The sequence below is a fragment of the Mustela erminea genome, chromosome 8, assembly GCF_009829155.1.
Source record: "Mustela erminea isolate mMusErm1 chromosome 8, mMusErm1.Pri, whole genome shotgun sequence".
Taxonomy (NCBI): domain Eukaryota; kingdom Metazoa; phylum Chordata; class Mammalia; order Carnivora; family Mustelidae; genus Mustela; species Mustela erminea.
Genome location: NC_045621.1, coordinates 28,270,701 through 28,292,499, shown reverse-complemented (window position 1 = coordinate 28,292,499; position 21,799 = coordinate 28,270,701). Strand labels below are relative to the sequence as shown.

The 21,799-nt window shown below is 38.4% G+C and overlaps 1 protein-coding gene across 6 annotated transcripts in view; it reads left to right on the top strand.

Annotated features, from left to right (window-relative positions):
• USP37 (ubiquitin specific peptidase 37) overlaps positions 1–21,799 on the top strand; it is an 86,167-nt gene that overhangs the window by 13,762 nt on the left and 50,606 nt on the right. For all 6 annotated transcript variants that reach the window (XM_032354807.1, XM_032354805.1, XM_032354804.1 and 3 more), the window contains 5 exons: positions 1,161–1,261; positions 4,034–4,212; positions 4,784–4,858; positions 13,551–13,648; positions 14,962–15,046. In XM_032354807.1, the coding sequence (XP_032210698.1) occupies positions 1,161–1,261; positions 4,034–4,212; positions 4,784–4,858; positions 13,551–13,648; positions 14,962–15,046 (538 nt within the window). The remainder of the gene's footprint in view (positions 1–1,160; positions 1,262–4,033; positions 4,213–4,783; positions 4,859–13,550; positions 13,649–14,961; positions 15,047–21,799) is intronic.

Below are 21,799 nucleotides of genomic sequence, written 5' to 3'. Positions count from 1 at the left end.
CTCCCTGCTGAGGAGAGTGCCTGATGTCGGGCTTGATCCCAGGACCCTGAGATCATGACCTGAGCCGAAGGCAGAGGCTTAACCAACCGAGCCACCCAGGTACCCCTCAAAACCCTTTCATGATAGAAACACTCAACTAAACAGGAAAAGAAGGAAACTACCTTAACCTAATAAAGGTCGTATATGAAAAGCCCACAGCTAACATTCTTAACAATGAAAAACTGAAAGATTTTCCTTTAAGATAAGGAACAAGGCAAGGATACCCTCTCCCCTACTATCTAATATAATACTAATACTTAATGACTGAGCCACCGGGTGCCCCTTAATAGACCTTTTCTTAAGAAATAATGTAGTACTGGGTGTCTGTGGCTCAGATGGTAAAGCATCTGCCTTCTGCTCAGGTCCTGATCGCAGGGGTCTGGGATCACGTCCTGCATCAGGCTCACTGCTCAGTGGGGAGCCTCCGTCTCTCTCTCCTGTTCCCCCTGTTTCTGCTTTCTCTCTCTCTGTCAGATAAATAAATCCTTAACAAAAAAAGAAAGAAAGAATCTAGTGCTTCAAATGAGTTTTCCACTATTACTATTAGTCTCCAGCTCTCATTAGCAGAACTTTATTACTAATATTTTAGAGTTGACAGACTTTTATTTGAGCTTTTTAACTTAAATATAATAAAAATACTAGAAAATGAAGAGGTAGCAGTGCTACTTTGCTTGTATTTAATATGTATTTGATACACTACTTTTCCTTGTAAAATTTTTAAAAAATTATGGTTGCTTGCCATTGAGTACCAACCCATGTGTTACATGGTTCCTTGGTATCTGTTGTCCGTGTTCATGCCATAAACACATAGTCACTGAATTTTCTGTAGTGTTAATTACCAGGTATTTATATAGGAGAATTTCTAGCATTTTAATTTTGCACTTAAAATTTTATTTTTCTGTTACATCTTCCCAAATTTGTGCATGTTATTTCATTTTTTGCTTGAGAATCTAGCTCTGAATTTTAATTACTATTTATATCAGGTATACTTTCAGAAAGAATTGGTTGTTTAGCACTTTCATTTTTTTATGCATCTGTTTTTTTCAGTATTCTATAATGATGATTAATCTCTTTATTAAAGAAAATGACATGGGATTATTTATTTATTTCCCCCCTACCAGCCATGAAACCTTCTCAGGGGTCTGGTAGTTTTGGAGCTATTTTGGGCAGCAGGTCGTCACAGAAGGAAACCAACAGGCAGCTTTCTTACTCAGACAATCAGGTATGTTCATTTGAATCTTTCTAGCTTTTAGGAAAAGTTATAATCAGGGTGCCTGGGGGCTCAGTGGGTTAAAGCCTCTGACTTTGGCTTGAGTCATGATTCCAGGGTCCTGGGATCCAGCCCCGCATCGGGCTCTCTGCTCAGCAGGGAGCCTGCTTCCTTCTCTCTCTCTTCCTGCCTCTCTGCCTACTTGTAATCTCTGTCAAATAAATAAATAAAATCTTAAAAAAAAATAAAAGTTATAATCAACTATTACTATGATCATCTTTTTTTGTTGTTGTTTTAAAGATTTTATTTGAGAGAGAGAGAAAGAGAAAGTGAGAGAGGGATTACAAGCATTGGGAGTGGGAGAGGGAGAAGTAGGCTTCCCACCAAGCAGAGAACCTGTTGTGGGGCTTGATCCCAGGACCCTGGGATCATGACCTGAGCCATCCAGGTGTCTCTATTATGAACATCTTTTCAAGATTTATCACATCCTATCCTTCTTACATGTAGTTTTACTAAACATACAATTAATGCTCTGTGTCTCATGGTCATCATTATGAACCACAGTAAAGTGTAGTTTTTAAAAGCATAGTTTTGGAGTTAGATGTGGGTTGGAAATTTGGTGCTGATACTTAGTGGTTGTGGGTCTTTGAAGAAGTTCCTTAAGTATCCTGGCCTTACTCTCCATCTGTAAAATTGGGGCAGCAGTAATATTTTAAGGGTTGTTAGGAGATAATGCATGTTAAAGTGCTTATTAGCCTACAATACCATATACTAAGAATGCTATAAATGTTCCCTACTATTATTTCTGTGATGTCCTTTGGGTCTGTTGTGCATTATGAACTTTACCCCTACACTGTATGATATCAGACTGTTTTATTGAGGTCTTCTGTTTGTTTTTTAAATAGTTTCTCTTTGATAAATATTCAGACAGTCATAAGACTTCCTTTGTACTATTGCAATTTAGCAGACCTGTGTCTTTGAAAATTTATTCTGTAAAGGGAAACCAGGCATAAACTAAGAAAAACTTGGAAACTATCCTGTAAGTAAACTGATGAGTTCTATTTGGATGTGCAGAGAGGTGATTACTTAGTTCATTTGCTATGCAGTGAATAAGATTTTATTTTTGTTAATTTTTTAAATATGTTGTGGGTTTTTTTTTTACATTTTAATTGAGGTATAATTGACATGCTCTAAATTGCATATACTTGAAGTGTACAATTTGATACATTTTGACTTATGTGTCTACCTGTAAAATCATCACCATAATCAACTGAGAGAACAACCATACCCCTTAAAAGCTTCCTTCTCCCTGTTTGTAATTCCCTTCCTGCTTGCTCTCTGGCCCCATCCCTAAACCACAACTGGTTTGCTTTCTGTCGTTATAGATTAGTTTGTGTTTTCCAGAGTTTCATATAAATGGAATCATTGCATAATTTTTTTTGTCTAGGTTTTTCACTCATTGTAATTACTTTGAGATTCATCTGTGGGTAGAAATTTGAACTGTTAGAATATTTAAACGTATAGATGTTATCATATATGACCAGCAAATACTTACACTCTCACAAGTAATGATTCTTATCAGTGGGATTGTAAAGTCAATATTATGGGTCATAACTGGGATTTTTAAAAAAAGGAACAGAATAGAAAATAATTGAGGAGGTATTGTACATAGTAAGGGTAAGTATTGATTTCTGAAACTTTTGGTTATTTATATGTACATATAGTAGTTGTGATGTAACATATTTCTACTAAGTAGAGCTCATGATCAAAAAGGTTGAAAAATGCAAAACAGCATAAATATAATATTCTACCACATGTATAACAAAAAGGATAAAATTGCTTTACATTTGCATTAAGAAGAATACTTATAAGGGACAAGAGCATGGGAAAGAATTGAATATATGGCAGTAGGTGAAAATGAGACATCCCAGGAAATGGCTTTGATAATAGTATTTTGATGTTTGAGTCTTGAGACTGTATCACCCATTTGAAAATAAATTCTAACTTTTTGAAACTGTTCATTCACGTGATCTCAGAGATTTTTTTCCTTTCTATGCTAACGTATGTAATTCTGTAGAAAGAAAGAAATTGGAAATTTATTCCATAGACAAATCACATAGCTTTTAATCTAGTTATGAAATTTACTGGCAGAATGCTGGTCAAAAGCACTATTTCCCAACTAATATGTTTAAATTGCTGTATTCACTCTGAATGTTCTTGCTATGTCTTTAAGGTAGATTATTTGATTCATTATCTGCCAGGGGACTCTCTTACATTCATTCTCCCCATCAAAAGTTATATGAGGTATTTATAACTTTGCATTTAAGTTGTGGCAACCAAATGTCATCGTTGCTCCTTTTTCCCACACTGTGTCACTTTATCAAAAGCATAATTGGATTTTTTTTCTCTGAAGATTTGTTTTCATCCTCATCACTAGAATTACATAGTGGGTATCTGAGTCTTTTCTTTATAAGTCAGGTATTTAAAGCAAATTCCTTTCTGCCTCTAGTCATATTGTGAAAATTTTAAATTTATAGGCATGCTAGAAGAAAATAAGTGTCAAGTTCAATTTCTGATACAGATTGTACATTACAATCAGTGAGAGTGCTTTTAAAAAAAAAAAACTACTTATGAATGGGCTTCACCCCAGGCCAATTAGCCTAGAATGTCTGGAGATGGGTTTTCAGTTTTATTTTTTAAAAATTGAGTCCACATGGGAATCAGTGATCTAAAAGCTTGCCAATTAATTTGAATATTTAGCTATGTTAAACTTTACTCTTACAGGCATCTTCAAAAAGAGGAAGTTTGGAAACTAAAGATGATATTCCATTTCGAAAAGTTCTTGGTAATCCAGGTAGAGGATCAATTAAGACTGCGACAGGAAGTGGAATAACTGTCACCCGGACAATTCCCTCTTTGACATCTACATCAACCCCTCTTAGATCAGGGTTATTAGAAAATAGGTATGGAAGACTTACTTTCTTTTTCTTAGTCATTAGCTGTGGCTATTTATAAATGTCTTTTTGGCTTTTTAGAAAGGCAGATACTTTGAGAAAAGGGAGATTGTTCAGTTCATAAAGTATGTTAGAAGAAACTATACATTTTATTAAAAATATATTTTTTTAGTAGGTAATTAGTAATGGGTTTTTTATTATTTATGTCAGCGACAAATACTGAGTATGCAGATATACAGTATATATCTTTTAAAGATTTTATTTATTCATTTGAGAGAGAGAGAGAGAATGCACAAGTGGGGGAGAGGGAGAGGGAGAAGCAGCAAAGCAAACTCTTCGTTCTGCTGGGAGCCTGACAAGGGGCTCCATCACAGGACCTGGAGATCATGACCTGAGCTGAAGGCAAGCGCTTAACCATCTGAGCCACCCAAGCGCCCCAGATATATGGTATATTAATCAAAATATGGTTTAGAGAACTGAGCAGCAGTAATCACAGTTCCTGTCCTTGAGTATGTTGGTTTATACTTTTTAATGGTGTGAATTATGACTTCTTAAAATAATTTTTCTTTGTCCTCTACAGGACTGAGAAGAGGAAAAGAATGTTATCTGGCTCAGAACTGAATGAAGATTACCCTAAGGAAAATGATTCATCATCGTAAGTTGCTTTAAGAGCCCCTATGGCACTAGGGGTGCCTGGGTGGCTCAGACCGTTAAGTGTCTGCCTTTACCTCAGGTCATGATCTCAGGGTCCTGAGATTCGAACCCTGAGTCAGGGTCCTTACTCAGCAGGGAGTCTGCTTCTCCCTCTCCCTGTCTGCCCTCTGCTCCCTCCCTGCACTGTGCTCTTTCTGTCTCTCAAATAAATAAAATAAAATCCTTAAAAAACAAATAAAAAAACCTTTATGGCACTAGGTCAGTGTTTCTTATAATGGAAAGTACACTCACTATGGAAAATTGGTGGTGGGGAGAGGGGTTCAGTTTATGAGAATTCTAAAGATAGAATAGAATTTAAAGTATTTTGGGGGCACCTTGGTTACTCAGTTGCTTAAAGGGTCTGCCTTTAGCTCGGGTCATGATTTTGGGGTCCTGGGATGGAGCCCTGCATTGGCCTCCCTGCTCACCAGGGAGTCTGCTGCTTCTCCGTCTCCTTCTGCCCCTCCACCCGCCTCATGCTCGCTTACTCTATCTCAAATAAATAAAATTTTTAAAAAAGAATTAAAAGTATTTTGGTGATGGTAGATTACAGGCTTCATAGAGTATTTGGCCATTGCTGTTGCTCTGCTTATTTCATTGCCCTTCTGCCATCCTAGCTTTTTTTTTTTTTTTTTTTTTAAAGAAACGTTTCTTTTTTTTTTAAAGATTTTATTTATTTACTTGAGAGAGAGACAGCGAGAGAGAGCATGAACGAGGAGAAGGTCAGAGGGTCAGAGAGAGAAGCAGACTCCCCATGGAGCTGGGAGTCTGATGCGGGACTCGATCCCGGGACTCCAGGATCATGACCTGAGCCGAAGGCAGTCGTCCAACCAACTGAGCCACCCAGGCGTCCCAGCCATCCTAGCTTTTTTTAATCTGCAATACTTAGAGGAAGAATAGAATTAAAGAACTCTAAGCAGTTGTTTGTTTTTTTAATTTTTAAAAATCTTTTTAAAGGTTTATTTATTTGAGAGAATGTACATGAATGAGGGGAAGGTAAAGGGAGGGGGGAAGCAGATTCTCCACTGGGCAGAGAGCCCCATGTGGGGCTCTGTTTCATGACCCTAAAGTCATGACCTGAGCTTAAACCAAGAGTCAGATGCTTAACCGACTGAGCCACCCAGGTGCCCCTGAACAGATGTTTCTTGTTGGCTGCTCTTCTGTTGTGAATTCTTTCCTTCCCTTTGCGATCCCCCCCAACCCATGAAAAGTTAGCCTAGGAGTAAAAGGATGTGAACCTAGGGTGCTTGGGTGGCTCAGTCAGTTAAGGATCCAACTGTGATTTCATCTCAGGTCATGATCTCAGTGTTGTGAAATTGAGCTCCATGTCGGGCTCCATACTGGGGGTGAAGCCTGCTTAAGATTCTCTCTCCTTCCCATACCATCCCCACACCCCCACCCCCGGCACGTGAGCATGCTCTCTCTCTTAAAAAAAAAAAAAGTGGCAGGGGTGGGGGTGTGCTGTAAACCAGACATGGGTTCTAGGCGAGGAACATCAATCTTTTAGAGTTATTTTCTGGTTGAACAAAAGAGGGTAGACCTATAGCAGGACAGTCACCAACTTGGTCTCTTCCTCATCATGAGGGGGTTTGGTTTGGTTTGGTTTTAACTGTGTGGGGGAGAATATTTACTACACTGTTATGAAATACCTCAGTTAATACCTTTTTTTTTTTAAAGTTTTTATTTAATTTCCAGTCAGCATACAGTGTGATACTTACGTGTACAATTTAGTGATTCAGCACTTACATACAACACCCACTACTCATCACAACACGTGTTCTCCTTAATCCCCAACCCCTTTTTAACCCATCTTCCCACCCACCTCTCCTCTTGTAACTATCAGTTCTCTATAGTTAAGAGACTGTAGCCTGTTTTTTGATTTTCCTCTCTTTGTTCTCTAGATCGTTTCTTGAATTACACATATGAGTGAAATCATATGGTATTTATCTCTCTGACTGACTTATTTTGCCTAGCATAATACTCTCTGGCTCCCTGCACATCATTGCAAATGGTCAATTAGTACCATAACAAAAATTAGTTGATAGTCAAGGAACTGGTATTGTAGGTTAAAGGTCACCAGAAGGAAGTTGGGAAAAAGCTAAGGAAACTTTATGTATTTATGGGAATTTTTGTTCTGCTGCTATAACAGATGTAAAACTGAGTAGGTGATAGGACTGGTGTGACATTTGAAACTACAGTCACCATGGACTCAGATTCTTTCTGTCTTACTGATCTATAATTCTTAATAACTAACGTCCACTTTGTGAACCAAGATAGCTGCTTCAGCATTCACTTTCATTTCTGCATGCCTGTTGGTGGGAATGGGGAAAGAAACAAAGGCAGGGCATATTGCTTTCCTTTATGCTGGAAATTGTACACACCACTTCAGTGCACATTAGCCAGAATTTGGTCATATGGTTATATCAAATTAGGAGAAACTCTGGAAAATATACCTAGCCTAGCCCAAATTCTGTTATGGCAGTACGGTACGGTTGTTATTTGGGAACAACTGACAGTCTGCTGTAGTTTACCTCTGTGGCCATAGAAATAGATCTGTTAATTGTTCTTCCCATAGGTTTAGTCACTGTATCCAGTTCAGAGTCAGGACCTCTGGGTGATGTGCAGTTCTCTCCATAGGTCTAAATGTGCCTTCAACCATGTGCCTTATGGTCTGTTACCTAAAAAAACCCCTAAAAGCCAAGTTCGTCTGTATTCCCCACTCCCATGTCCATACATATATCATTATACATTGCTGCCATAGGCGTAGGATAACCACAGTAAAAGTTTCCATTTAGAAAAGACAAGAATAGGAGACTTGAATTGCTGTTCTGTAGCAGCAATAAAATCTTGGTAGGCAAAGGTTGTGAAGACAGTGAAAGTAGCAGAGTAAGTTCTTGATTAGTCCTTGTAGCAGTCTCTGTTCTATCCTCTGGGAGAAACTCCCTTCCTCATTGTACTTCATTTGACTCCTAACTTTGTCTTCTGGTAGATTTCCTTTGTCTGTTATCTTTCAAGGCCATAGGTGAAGTGGATCTTGAAGACTGTTCTTCTTGGGGCCTTGCAGCTTTTGTAGCCTGCTTCATGCTGATATAGTTCTGGGAGTTTGGAAGTATCCAGAAATCTAGGAGTTCTGGAAAGCTAGAAGTTTCTTTAAAGGTAGAGCAAACAGGATTTTATAGGCTTGAGAAAGAATTGGGGCCAAAATTTTTGTTGTTTGGATTTTTTGTTTTAATAAACTCTTAAGTTTTGAAATAATTTTAGTTTTACAGAAAACGTATGAAGACAATATAGAATGTTGCTGTATACCCTTAATCGTGTTTCCTTTAATATTAACATGAGTTCCCCCCCCCCACAAACTATTTCCTCAGTTACCTCCTTTCATTGCCTCAGTTTGAGAATCTGAAGCAGTTGGATTTTTTTGATCCCATATGGTCTCAAATTACCAGACAGTTTCAATTCCTGGCCTTACATTCCTTGATTGTAAGGTGGCTAGCCCTTACCCGAATTTATCTTTCTTGAAAAGGACCTTGCTGAAACCACAGAGCAGTGTTCTTATTGGTTCACTTTTAGAGCTGTAGGTTCAGTAAGTATGCAGTCTGCTTCTCAGGACTGCAGATAGCAGGGTTGTTTTGGTTTTTTAAAAATATTTATTAGAGGGTATTAGGGAGGGCACGTATTGCATGGAGCACTGTGTGTGGTTCAAAAACAATGAATACTGTTATGCTGAAAATAAATATAAATAAATAATAAAATAAAAATTTTAAGAAGTGGAAAAAAAAATTTATTTGAGTGTGCATGCATGCACGTATGTGAGTTATGGGAGGGGCAGAGGAAGAGGGGGAGAAAGAATCTCAAGCAGACTCCCTACTGTGTGCAGAGCCTGATATGGGCCTTGATCTCACAACCCTGAGATCATGACCTGAGTTGAAACCAAGAGTCAGACACTTAACCGACTGAGCCACCCAGGGACCCTTACAGATAACAGTTTTATAAATATTTTGGTGCAATATAATAGTCCTTATTGGCTTTCCAGTATGTAATATCTATGTCCTTACTCTCCACCTTCCTACTGTGGCTAGTGCTATGTAGTTCAGGCTTGTTATGGTAGCACCCCGTTCTACTAACAGCTTTTGTGGATTCAGGGACTAGTTGTAGGAAACAAAATTCAGTTGCCTAGTTTACACACAAAGATGTTTGCCTTTAGAGACTATGAAGTTGATTTAGCCTGTGGGTTAAACTTTCAGAATGATTTTGAGAGCTGTGCCCCAGATCAGGTCACCAAAGATGCTGCTGGCTGTCATCAAAGTGAATAGCTGAGTCGGAAACTGTCATCTTGGAGCCATGCTTCCACTACCAAGATGAGAAATCTTTAAGGAGAAATCAGACACCTCCAAAATGATTTTTGCCATCACAGAGAGAACACATGACCTCTGCCTTACTTCCACTTTCCAGCTATTACTCAGTTATATGTAATTATCTTAATTCACATCTTGAACACATATCTTCTCTTACTTCACATCTTGAACAATAACTAGGAAGTGGAGTGTTTTAGCTTTCTGAGTTTCATGGAACAGATGCACCAAAAGGTAATTGTAATAGCATGTTGCCTGCCAGTTCACCACATTCACCACACTTTGGGATCACCCCACTTTATCCACTTAGAATTCTGTCCTGTGAGCCCTGCATTTCTGATCTTTGTTCTGGGCTAATAACACTTCTCACAATATTACAGTTAGATTTTTTCAAGTTTGAGTTTCCTAGAAGACTCTAGATTAATATAGTTGTACAAGTGACTTGTTAAGAAAGTGCTCATAGGAGAGATCAAAGTGAGGAAAGTAAGACAGGGAAGGAGCGGAAGCTGGAAGCCTGTGAGGGTGTCTTTCAGGGAAAGTAGGCTTCATCTTGATCTAGCAGGGGGCGCTGGGCCTGTTCCAAATTGAAGTAAGGAAGGGGGCTTTCATGTTCTCATACTGTTCCATCATTGGTTCTGTGGCTCTGCCCGTTGGGCAAAGTATTTTAAGTAGCCCAAAGGCAGTCCTCTAAAGAAGAACTAACTGCAGGTGTGTTGAAACACATAGTCTGGAAGTGTGAACACTATAAAAAGGGGTCTGAAGGGCTCTGATAGAGCATAAGTATTAAGTTCATTCGCTGTTATCACAGATTCTTCACATTGATGCTGCCCAAATTCTGCATGAAAAAAAAGGGAGCATTAGAGGGATGAGCAATAGACTTTTTTGTCCTCATTTGTATAGATAGCCTTGAGGTTGTAACCAATGTTACCATCTTTTTCTTCTGCCATTTATTCTAGATTTGCTGCATTCTCCATTAATACATCTGCTGGTCTTGGTGATTTGCCTAGTGATATGACTAAGATCTTCATCCTTGTGAGGATGAGCCCCTGATCACTATGTGCTTGTGCCGGCGATGGTTGCTGAAATTGCCCATTTGTTGTTAAAACTGAATGTGACAAACACTAAGAGATTCCTTAGTAAGTCCCCATTACTCCCTATTCCTCCTGCCCTCATTATCTAGCATCAGCCATGTACCTCCTTATAATAATCAAAGTCAGTTACTTCTGATAGTATGGCAGTTCCTTTCTTTGCCTGATGCTCTACCAAAATGAGTAGCAGCCATAGCTATAGATTAAATGGGATTCTTACTGTCCCCATAGGTGAAAAAAAGTTCCCCCTCTGGGATCCAGGACCTGATTGTTCGATGTCTCTTTAGTGAAGTTCTCTGATGAGCATTAGTATGTGAAAAAGATCCTCACCCTTTGTACACATTTCCAATCGCTTCTCAGCCTTTTGGCTAATATGAAGTGTTCACATTTCCATATGGCTATTCATATACCTCTTCCATAAATCATTTCTCCTTGATCTTTCAGGCTTGTTACTTGCAGGCCGCTGACTGTCCGTGCAGATTTTTCTGTCTCTCCATCCTGTATCCAGGAATCCATGGCCTACTCTTTTCTCCACACAAAGTGGATAATGAAGTATACCTCTCAAAGTCTGCACACTAGAGGCTTTCCTTTCACCGCTGTGTTTTTGGGCAGCACCCTAATGGGTCTGTAATGCAGCAGCAGTTCATTTTTATCCTCTAGCAAGACAGCAAGATGATGTATCCATGAATTAGGGCAAGTTTTTCTTCTTTCACTTGGTTATAGAGAGTATTTATAAAGCCTGTTCTTGTTTCATATTCCTGCTTACTTAGAACTCATCCCAGATATATCACTTCCATATTAATGCTGCATTACTTTTGTAACTTCCTGGTCTTATGGCTCTTAGGGGATGTTAGCACCCAGTTCATGATGCCTAGCTCTGACTGATGACCCATAGTCATAGTCAGTCTCTTCCAGGCCTTAGTCCTATGCCAGGAGTAGTGTTAAGGAGTGTGTACTTTCTTTGCTGGAAACAGTCTGGTCTTTTTCTTAAATCCTAAAGATCTGGGCTGCAACTGTCTTTGGATGAGTGATTTTTCATGGTATTTTTTCTTTAAGTTGGTAGTTGGCTCAACTGAATCTATCATTATCTCTGTTGAGCAGATCAGTACTCATAGCAACACCCAACCAGTTCTGTAGTCTTTATGGTTATTATTCCATATAACATATATCAGTTACCTGTGGCTGTGTAACAGACCACTCCAAAACTTAGTGAGTTAAAATAGTAACTGTTGGGGCGCATGGGTGGCTCAGTCGTTAGGATTCTGCCTTTGGCTTAGGTCATGATCCCAGGGTCCTGGGAACGAGGCCCGTGCCAGGATCCCTGCTCAGTGGGAGGCCTGCTTCTCCCTCTTCCACTCCCTCTGCTTGTGTTCCCTCTCTTGCTGTTTCCCTCACTCTGTCAAATAAATAAATAAAAACTTTAAAAGGAAATAGTAATAACTATTATTGCCCATGAGTTGATGGCGACTTGAGTGGTTCTGCTTGTCAGGGCCAGAATTGGCTGATTGTGGCTCGGTTCTCTCATTTTCTCATGCACATGGTCAGTTGTTAGTTTGCTAGTCGCTGGTTGGTGCACAATGGCCTTACCCATATGACTGGCCATTGGCTGCCTATTGGTTGGGTGATGAGGGTGATTGGGCCATGTGTCTTTCATCATCTGGTGCATTGCTGAGAGCTAGTCACATAACAATGTCAGCGTTTCAAGAGAGTGAATGTAAATTTGCAAAGTGCCTGTAGCCTTACAATCAGGACTTATACACTGTTATGTCTTTTGGAGTCTGTGGGGAAAGGAAATCACAAGGCCAGGCCCATTAAGGGATAGGAAAATAGACTAGATGGCGTTTCTTGATGGGGGATCTAGGGTCAAAGAAAGAAATAATTTGGGATGTATTTTAAATTTTTAAAATTTAATATTAATATTTATTTTAATATTTTAAAAATAAAATGTACTTGTTTAAAATGTACAGTTCAGTAATTTTGGGTAAATTTATTGAGTTGTGCAATTGTGACCATAATCTAGTTTTAGACCATTTCTGTAACCCCAATAAGATCCATTGTGTGATCTACCACATTTCTTAAATGCTAGAGATACTGCATGAGCCATATTCTCTTCTCGTTTATCCCATCCCAGTTCACTACAGATGAAAAATCACAGTAATTGTAAACTATAAGGTCCCAAAGGTGTTATCGCCAGCAGTGGGATTTCTGTTGCTATTGTCAAATAAGTAGTCCAGTTCCAAAATACTCTCCATAGACATGTGCTTCCTAGGCCCATTTCTAGAACCAGCTGTTGTAGATCAAGTTCTCCAGAAGCAGACCCTGAAATGGAGATTTTATTAAGAAAGTACACCCAGGGGATACCAGGAAGCGAGTGGGGAAAGCAAGTCAGAATTAAGCCTGAGTGTGTTCTCACACGAAAATCAAGCAGAGGTTTATATAACAGAGGTTGATCTATGGGGTGCCTGGGTGGCTCAGTGGGTTAAGCCTCTGCCTTTGGCTCAGGTCATAATCTCAGGGTTCTGGGATCAAGCCCCACATCGGGCTTTCTGCTCAGCAGGGAGCCTGCTTCCCCCTCTCTCTCTCTGCCTGCCTCTTTGCCTACTGTGATCTCTCTCTGTCAAATAAATAAATAAAATCTTAAAAAAAAATAAAGAGGTTGATCTAATTCCAGAGAGAAAATCTGTTATATAAATTTCACCTTAAAAAAAAAAAATTTTTTTTTTCACTTTAACTTTTTCTAATCCAAGGTAAGCGAGCTGGGCTCTTTGACCTTACCTGTGATTCTCTCAGAGTGTAGGCAAAGGATCTCTAGTAGCTTGAGGACAGTCTGTGAAAAAGAACCCTAAGTACTCACTGTCAAATACATACCTAAATTGGCGTGGAAGAGAGGACACAAAAATGGGGTAAGAGGGAATCTGGGTAGAGTATCTGCATTATGTGCCACAGGCTTTATGCATGATGGTCCTCCTAAAATTAGCACTTTTAATCAAAGTACAAGCATATCTCTGACTGGTCCCATTCCACTTGTGTAGGTTCAAGTATTTGGGAATAATAGATGGGGGAAATGCGACTTAAGAAATTTTTAACTGTATGTCAAATGTAAATATTCTGAAATGATAACTATGTCTTTATACACCTGTGTGTGTGTGTGTGTGTGTGTGTGTATGTATATGTATATATATATATATATATTGAATTAAATCATTAACTGTAGGAACAACAAGGCTATGACAGATCCTTCCAGAAAGTATTTAACCAGCAGTAGAGAGAAGCAGCTGAGTTTGAAACAGTCAGAAGAGAATAGGACATCAGGTAAGTATTTGGTCTTAATATAAGATCCTCATTTATTATATGATGTGTTGTTTTAGACTAGAAATAAAAACCTAAACTGAGACATACCTTTCTACATTATTCAGGAGTACTGCTTGATTCAGTACTAGTTATTAGGTGCCAAATTTGTATCCAGTACTTGGCTAAAGTATTAGAAATGTAAGGGAATTTTTATTCTTTTAACAAAGAATCTAACCTTTACCTTCTTCCCTGTTTAACTGCCTAAAATTAAACTCTCATTATCAAAAGTACCTGGATCATAGAGTGAATCCAAGGAGTTAAAGGGGCTGAAGCTGAATTTTATCAGTGTTGTTACATGTTAGAAGTTCCAGAAGATCTTGGAATTATGGCCTAAAGCAGTTGTTAAGCTCATCTTGTACCCTGTTTTTACAAAAACTGAAAGACAGTCCACGAATTGATGTCAGTGTTTCCCACATTTAACATACCTCTCTGATCCTCTGAACTCCTTAGAGACTCATCCGTGTGGCATTCATTTGAATGTTATATGTCAGCTGGAAATTAAATTGAAGCAAACTAAAATATGGCATGATTTTGAGAGTTTAAGAGAATCCATTTGATTAGGACTCTAGAAACCTTCTTCTTTTAGTGGTATAGGATTATGAGATCCAACTCCTCCAGAAAAAAGGATCTAATATAATTCTTACCTCTGAAATAATAATACATCACATTAACTCCACTTACGGGTTTTCAGCTTTTATAATCAACCTATAATTAGAAAACAGAATGCTTAAAGATATAATAAGCCTTAATAATGTTGAAGTTAAGGTATGTCTTTCAAAAGTTGATGTGGAAGAGGAGGGAGAAGGAAGTAAGTGGTCATGTGATAAGAAGGTTCATAGAACCAAATGTAGAAGCTTTAAGTGTGTTAAAGTTACAAAGGTAATTAGTGAAACTAACAAGAGAATAAGGAGAGAAGAGAACAAGAATGGGGTGATGTAAATGAGAAATTCTAATTTTTCATAGTGGAGGTAACTGATAACTGTTTATAATGAATAAATTAAATAGTAGAAACTATATGAAAGAAATGAGGAAAACTTAAGTTTTAAAAAATGGTTAGAATTTAGAAGCATAATTTGTAGAGTTTTGGGGCAGGAGAATGTTCTTTGCTGTTAATAACATTTCCAAAGTGTTGATCTTTTAACATGCATCTATATTACTTTGATGAAGAAAAAGGGGGGAAAAGAGTTAAATATGAACAGGCCTAATGCATAATTTTATGACTAAGTGAACTTGAATGGTTGATTCAGGAATTAAATTTTTCCTTTTTCTTTAAGGGCTTTTACCTTTACAGTCATCATCCTTTTATGGTAGCAGAACTGGATCCAAGGACTACACCTCTGGTAGCACTAATTTAGACAGGTATGTGTTGGTTATATACCTTGTGAAGAACTTGGAAGTGCTCTCTTCTTCAGAATATTGAATTAAGGGGGTAGGCTGTCCATTATGGTCTAAGAGAATACTTTAAAATAACAAAATTGATGAGAATCCGAGACTCATGACATTTTAGTTAGATAGTACTCTAGAAATGTTTTAATTTTCAGATGTTTCTTTGAAAAAAAAAATTTTTTTTTATGTTCATCAACAAATGAATAAACTGTGAGGTCTAGGGAGATTTGTACTGAGGCCACAGGTTGTGACTGGCAAAGGGATCACATTCTAGACCAGTGTATTTTTCTATCATGCCAAGCGATGAACATACTAAGATCTCTCCTAAGGCATTTCCAACTGCCTTCGTTGCCTGTGTATTTGTTAAGCTACTACCAAAAGTTGAGACATTTTCTTTAAAAAAACAAGTTGTACACATTTTTACAATTAATATCTTTTACTGAAAAAGGCTGCTCAGAAATTTAATTGCTGATCCTATAGATAAAGTTTAATTTTTTTTTTGAGACTTACTGAATATAAATATACAAGACAACTGCTGAGTACTTGTGAAGAAGGTATGATCTTGGAATGTAGTCCAGAGGGACAGTGGTAAATACAAAAAGGTAAGTGTAATGGTGATGTATAATAGATAGGCTATATAATGACTTATGGATACTTTGTTTTTTAGTAGCATTTCAGTCAAAGTAGTTAAAAAAACCCTCAAATGATTGAGGTGAAGTAAAGAATTTGATACTGTGTTTTTAGGTATATTCAGTCTTGGGTGGTATTTCACTTTATAACTGCACTTTATAACTGCATGTAACTAAGTTATTTGGATTTAAGAGAAAGATATATATCTGCTTATTAGAAGATTCTTAGTGGTGCCTGGGTGTCTCATTCAGTTAAGTGGCTGCCTTCCACTCAGGTCATAATCCCAGCATCCTGGCTCAGGTCATAATCTCAGCGTCCTGGAATCAAGCCCCACATAGGGCTCCTTGTATAGCAGAGAGCCTGCTTGCTTCTGTACCTCTGCCTGTGGCTCTGTCTATTTGCATTCTCTTACTACCTCTCTGTCAAATAAATAAAATCTTTTTTAAAAAATTAAACTAAAAATAAATAAATAAATAAACTTAAAGGAATCCAAGTTTTTACAAAAACTAAATTTAGTTTGTAAATAATTAAATGTACAAATTCCCCTCAAAATAATAGAATTCACTGTACATCAGGTTGGCTAAGGGAAAGAAATTTTTTTTTAATGCAAAGCTTTGTTCAAAGATGAAGTGAAAATTTCCAAATCAGTGAGAAAAATCTGATACTGAGTAAAGACTGACCTCATAAGGCACATGGAAAACAGACTAGAGTCAAGTGTTTAGAAAACCAGCATGAGATTGGAACTGAACATGACCCCAGGCCAGAATTTCATTTCTTATATAAAGCTACAAATTCAGAACTGCTCTCTGTGCTGATAAGCCAAGGCAAAACACTTTGGGTTTGGAACCATAAATGTGCTGCTTGCCTAATGCTCCCTAAGCAGAGTGTAAATACACAGAAATGGGAATTTCAGTGACTGGCATTTGTGTTACCTGCATAGGGGCAGGAATTCTGAATCTCTAAAGTCCCATGCAGCTTAGAGGTCCACACTGTGGCAACTACTAAATAAGTCAGGAGTGCCTGATTGTGGAATGCAACACAGAGAGAAAGTGTTAAGTGTGCAGTGAAATGAGGAGAGTTATGTTGGGCTCTATGGTGTATCCTCCATGTCTTTTTTTATTTTTTTATTTTTTTTAAAGATTTTATTTATTTATTTGACTGACATAGATCACAGGTAAGCAGAGAGGCAAGCAGAGAGAGAGGAGGAAGCAGGCTCCCTGCTGAGCAGAGAGCCTGATTCAGGGCTCGATCCCAGGACCCTGGGATCATGACCTGAGCCGAAGGCAGAGGCTTTAACCCACTGAGCCACCCAGGCCCCCCCCCTTTTTTTAAAAGATTTATTTTAGAGAAAGCGCATGTGCCAGGTGGGAGGGGAGGGAGGGTAGAGGGAGAGAGAGATTCTTAAGCAGATTCACCATTGAGCACAGAGCTGGATGTAGGGCTCTATCTGACAATCATGAGATGATGACCTGAGCTGAAACCTAGATCAGAGGCTTAGCCAACTAAGCCACCTAGGCACCCCTATCTTCCATGTCTTAATAGCATTTTGGAGAAAATACGGCCAAGGAACATAAAGACAAGGAATTTGTCAGAGAAACAATGGATGAAAATGATGAAAGTCCACACAGTGAAAAGCTTTAGCAAATACCAAACAGCAGATATTAAAAAAAAAAAAAAAATCCACATTGTAGATGAAATTTTAAAAGCTCCTTGAAGGAAAATACATCATTTATAAAGGGAAAGGAGATTGACATTTGCAACAACAGAAACGGAAGACACTGGAGTAATAGCATAAAAGAATTCTATAACCAGCTAAACTAAAATTCAAGAGTGCAGACAAATAATGCTGTTTTTAGATACAGAGACAGTTTATTCTGCAAGAAGCAAACTGAACAAAGGAAGGAATGAAAATATCAGCAAAAAAATTATAAAAGCATATTTAAATATCTAAATACTTTTAAAATTCTTTTGTATAATTAATAAGTGCATATGGTAGAAACTTCAGAAGTTGCAGGGTACGTACAGTGGAAGGTAAATCTCCCTTTCTATTTTAATTCCTAGTTGTTTATTTTTCCAGAGGCTACTACTATTACTAATATCCATTAGGGATTATTTTATACATCTAAATAGTTTGATAGTTTTTATAAAATGAGGATACAATAGGCTTGAAAGCAAAAAAATTAATAAAATATTAGACAATAAGGAGAAGTATAGGAGTGGGGTAGAGTGTAGGGCAATTAATACATTTTAAGTTACTTTTGAGAACTCAAGTAGCACTTATTAAAAAGTTAAAGGGGGGCGCCTGGGTGGCTCAGTGGGTTAAGCCGCTGCCTTCGGCTCAGGTCATGATCTCAGGGTCCTGGGATCAAGTCCCGCGTCGGGCTCTCTGCTCAGCAGGGAGCCTGTTCCCTCTCTCTCTCTGCCTGCCTCTCCGTCTACTTGTGATTTCTGTCAAATAAATAAAAAAATCTTTAAAAAGTTAAAGGTAACTTCCACTTCTGGCCAAGATGGAGTAAGAGGGACCATATTTGCCTGCCTTCATGAAGCAACTGAGGACCTAAATGCATTAAATATTACGGGTCTCATGACATTGGACATGAGGCAGTGAAGGACAGTAATCCATGAGAGATGGGAAATAAATGAAATTAGCCTTATGACTGCCCCACGTTGCTTCTTGGAGAAAGTTCTTTTGGCTTCCATGTAAGAAGGAGGAACCAGGCAGAGCCCTGTGCTCTTCCTGATTGAGGATATGGAACTAGGAGTCGTGGGAGGCCAAGGCATCTGGAATTCACAGAACAGAGACGAGAGGGGATAACTGCACAGAGCAAGAATGGCAGAGATCTGCAGAGGGTCCCCCTTGAGTATTTAGTTGACTGCTGATCAGCTTATACAGGAGAGAAAACTAGCCAAGGCCTGGGAAGGAAGTACCCACAGGATCTAAGGGAATAATACTTGAAGTTCACATAAAGCCAGACATCATTCCTTTTCCTGATAGCAGGAGTGTGCGTGCTAAGAAAGGTCTTGCCTCATTGGCAAGGAAATCTATCCCTGAACTAACTGCTGCTCTGTTCCCATATAAGAAACCTTAAAAGCAAAGACCCCAAAGTAACATACTGTTTCCAGGTAACCTAATCACATCTCAGAGCAGAATTCCAGAATGTTTATAGAAATCAAAAATATCTAGCACCCAATAAGATAAAATTTTCCATGTTTGACATCCAAGAAAACATACTAGGCAGACAAACAAGCAGAAAAATACAACTCATATGGAGGAGAAAAATTAATAAGTACTCAGAAATGACAAAAGTGATAGAATTAGTACACGGATATTAAAAGTTACTAATCCAAAAAAAAAAGGTTACTAGTCCAAATCAGTCATGACGTTAAATATAAATACAAAATGTTCCAGTTAAAGAGAAGGACTGGAGGGGAATTTAAAAAAAGAGAAAGACTGGATTTTAAAGGAAGAAAAGTAATCTATATGCTATTTAAAAGAAACAATTACAGGGGCACCTGGGTGGCTCAATGGGTTAAGCCGCTGCCTTCGGCTCAGGTCATGATCTCAGGGTCCTGGGATCGAGTCCCACATCGGGCTCTCTGCTCGGCGGAGAGCCTGCTTCCCTTCCTCTCTCTCTCTCTCTGCCTCTCTGTCTACTTGTGATCTCTCTCTGTCAAATAAATAAATAAAAATCTTTAAAAAAAAAAAAAAAGAAACAATTACAATATAAAGATGAAAAAAGATGGAAGCAAATACACCTTGCTGTATGTAGTAATGCACAGTAAGATAAAACTAATAGAAAACTAATGATAAATTGTAGGGTAAGGGCACCTAGCTGGTTCAGTCAGTAGAGCATGTGACCCATAATCTTGGATTTGTGAGTACCAGACCTGCATTGAGCGTAGAGATTACTTACAAATAAAATCTTAAAAAAAGAAAATCTAAGGAGATTAAAGACCTAAGTAGTAGGAAGATGAGAATTAAATGTTTTAGGAGAGGGGCTCCTTGTTAAGTGTTGTTAAGTGTTGTTAAGTGTCTGCTTTTGGCTCAGCTTATGATTCCAAGGTCCTGGAATCAAGTCCTGCATTGGGCTCCCTACCAGCAGGGAGCCTGTTTCTCCCTCTCCGGCTCCCTGCTTGTGCTCTTTGTCAAATAAATAAATAAAAATCTTTAAAAAAAATTTAAAAAAAACTTTTAGGAGAAAATAATAGGAAAATATTCTGTGACTTGACTTTACAGAATTATAGAGTTCTTAAGACACAAAAAATGAAACCATAGGGCAGTGGCCAGGCAGCCCAGCTTTGGAAAGAGGCTCTAGTTGCACTGTGGCTTGCCACCAGGATGCCCAAAGGGAGGTCAGCTCTGTGTTTGGGGGTGGGGGGTGCCAAGGAGGCAGCAGAGGAGGGGAAACCTGCTAATAAAGCCAGAAAAAGGCAGTAGGAAAGGATTAATCTTCAGACAAAAAAAAAGTTGAAACAAAAGGAGAAAAGGGAAGCAGAGTGAAACAGGCTAAAGTGACTAACCAGTAAACAAAAGACTTACCTTCAGAAAACAGAAACTGGGGCCTCTGGGTAGCTCATTTAGTTAAACATCGCCTTTGGCTCTGGTTGTGAGCCCAGGGTTCTGGGATTGAGCCCTGTGTTGGGCTCCCTGCTTAGTGGGGGTCCTCCTTCTCCCTCTTTGTAGCTCCCTCTGCTTGGGCGCGCGCTCGCGCGCTCTCCCTCTCTGTCAAATAAATAATTAAAAGCTTTTTTAAAAAGAAAGAAAATGGAGAGGCTAAAAATGAGGAGTGTCCAGCCTCAGATGAAGCAGGAGAGAAAGCCACATCTGATTAATAACCATAAACCATGTCTTATCAGTGGTCCCTTTCTCCCTTTCTTGTATAATCTAGAGAAAGATTTTTATCACTTATATTATAAATGCAAGTTTTTTAGTACCTTTAGAAACATATTTAAGGAGGAAATCCCACCACATCCCATTTTTTTAAGTGTAATTTTTTTTAAGAGGTTAGATCATTTGCTAATTGTTTCTTGGTACAGCCAGAAAGTAGTGGGATATCAAATATGGAAGGCTTTGATTGTCTTGGGTGTCAGCTTAACATTCCATAGATGGGATACTTTTTCTAGCTCATAATACCAAGCATACTAAATGGCAGTTTGGAGTCAGTCATGCATTTAATAGGTCATGAAAATTTTAAATTACTCTTTTCCCATGTTTTTGGTAGAATTTTTTCCTAAAGAAAACTACTTCTTGATCCTGGCTCCCTGTGTCAGAATTTTGTACACTCTGTAACATCTTGGTCCTGGCAATCCAGTTTTCCTAGTAACCTTGTTTTTTTTTTTTTTTTTTTTTAAAGATTTTATTTTTTATTATTTTTTATTTATTTATTTGACAGAGAGAGATCACAAGTAGGCGGAGAGGCAGGCAGAGAGAGAGAGAGAGAGAGGAGGAAGCAGGCTCCCCGCTGAGCAGAGAGCCCGATGCGGGACTTGATCCCAGGACCCTGAGAGCATGACCTGAGCCGAAGGCAGCGGCTTAACCCACTGAGCCACCCAGGCGCCCCCCTAGTAACCTTGTTAATGTGCTGTGCAAGATTGAAAATTTGAGAATGTAGAGTATATGATATTAAATTGCAAATTAATGGGACTTAACAGTGTAAGAGCATATCAACTTTTGAAGATATTGGTAGTTGGTAAGAAAAATTATTAGGTATTAGTTATCATAAATTGGTACTTGATTAAGGAAAATTTGTCTTCAAATTTTAAGCTGGAAGGTCACTGGAAGAAATTTTAGAAAATAATTAACAACTACATGATTTTTTAGATTTTTGGTACATACACTAAGAATTGTATACAAATTGAAATGTCTACTGATCTTCAGAACAACCAGTAAAAACTGAATTCTGAAAGAAAAAAAACAAAAGGTTGATTAAAAACTGTGTAAAGGCTTAAAACATATACAGGGCTCCTGCATGGCTTAGTCAGATAAGCGTTGCCTTTAGCTCAGGTTGTGATGCCAGTGTCCTGGGATCAAGCCCCACAGCCTGCTCCCTGCTCAGCAAAGGAGCCTGCTTCTCCCTTTTCCTCTTCCTGCCACTC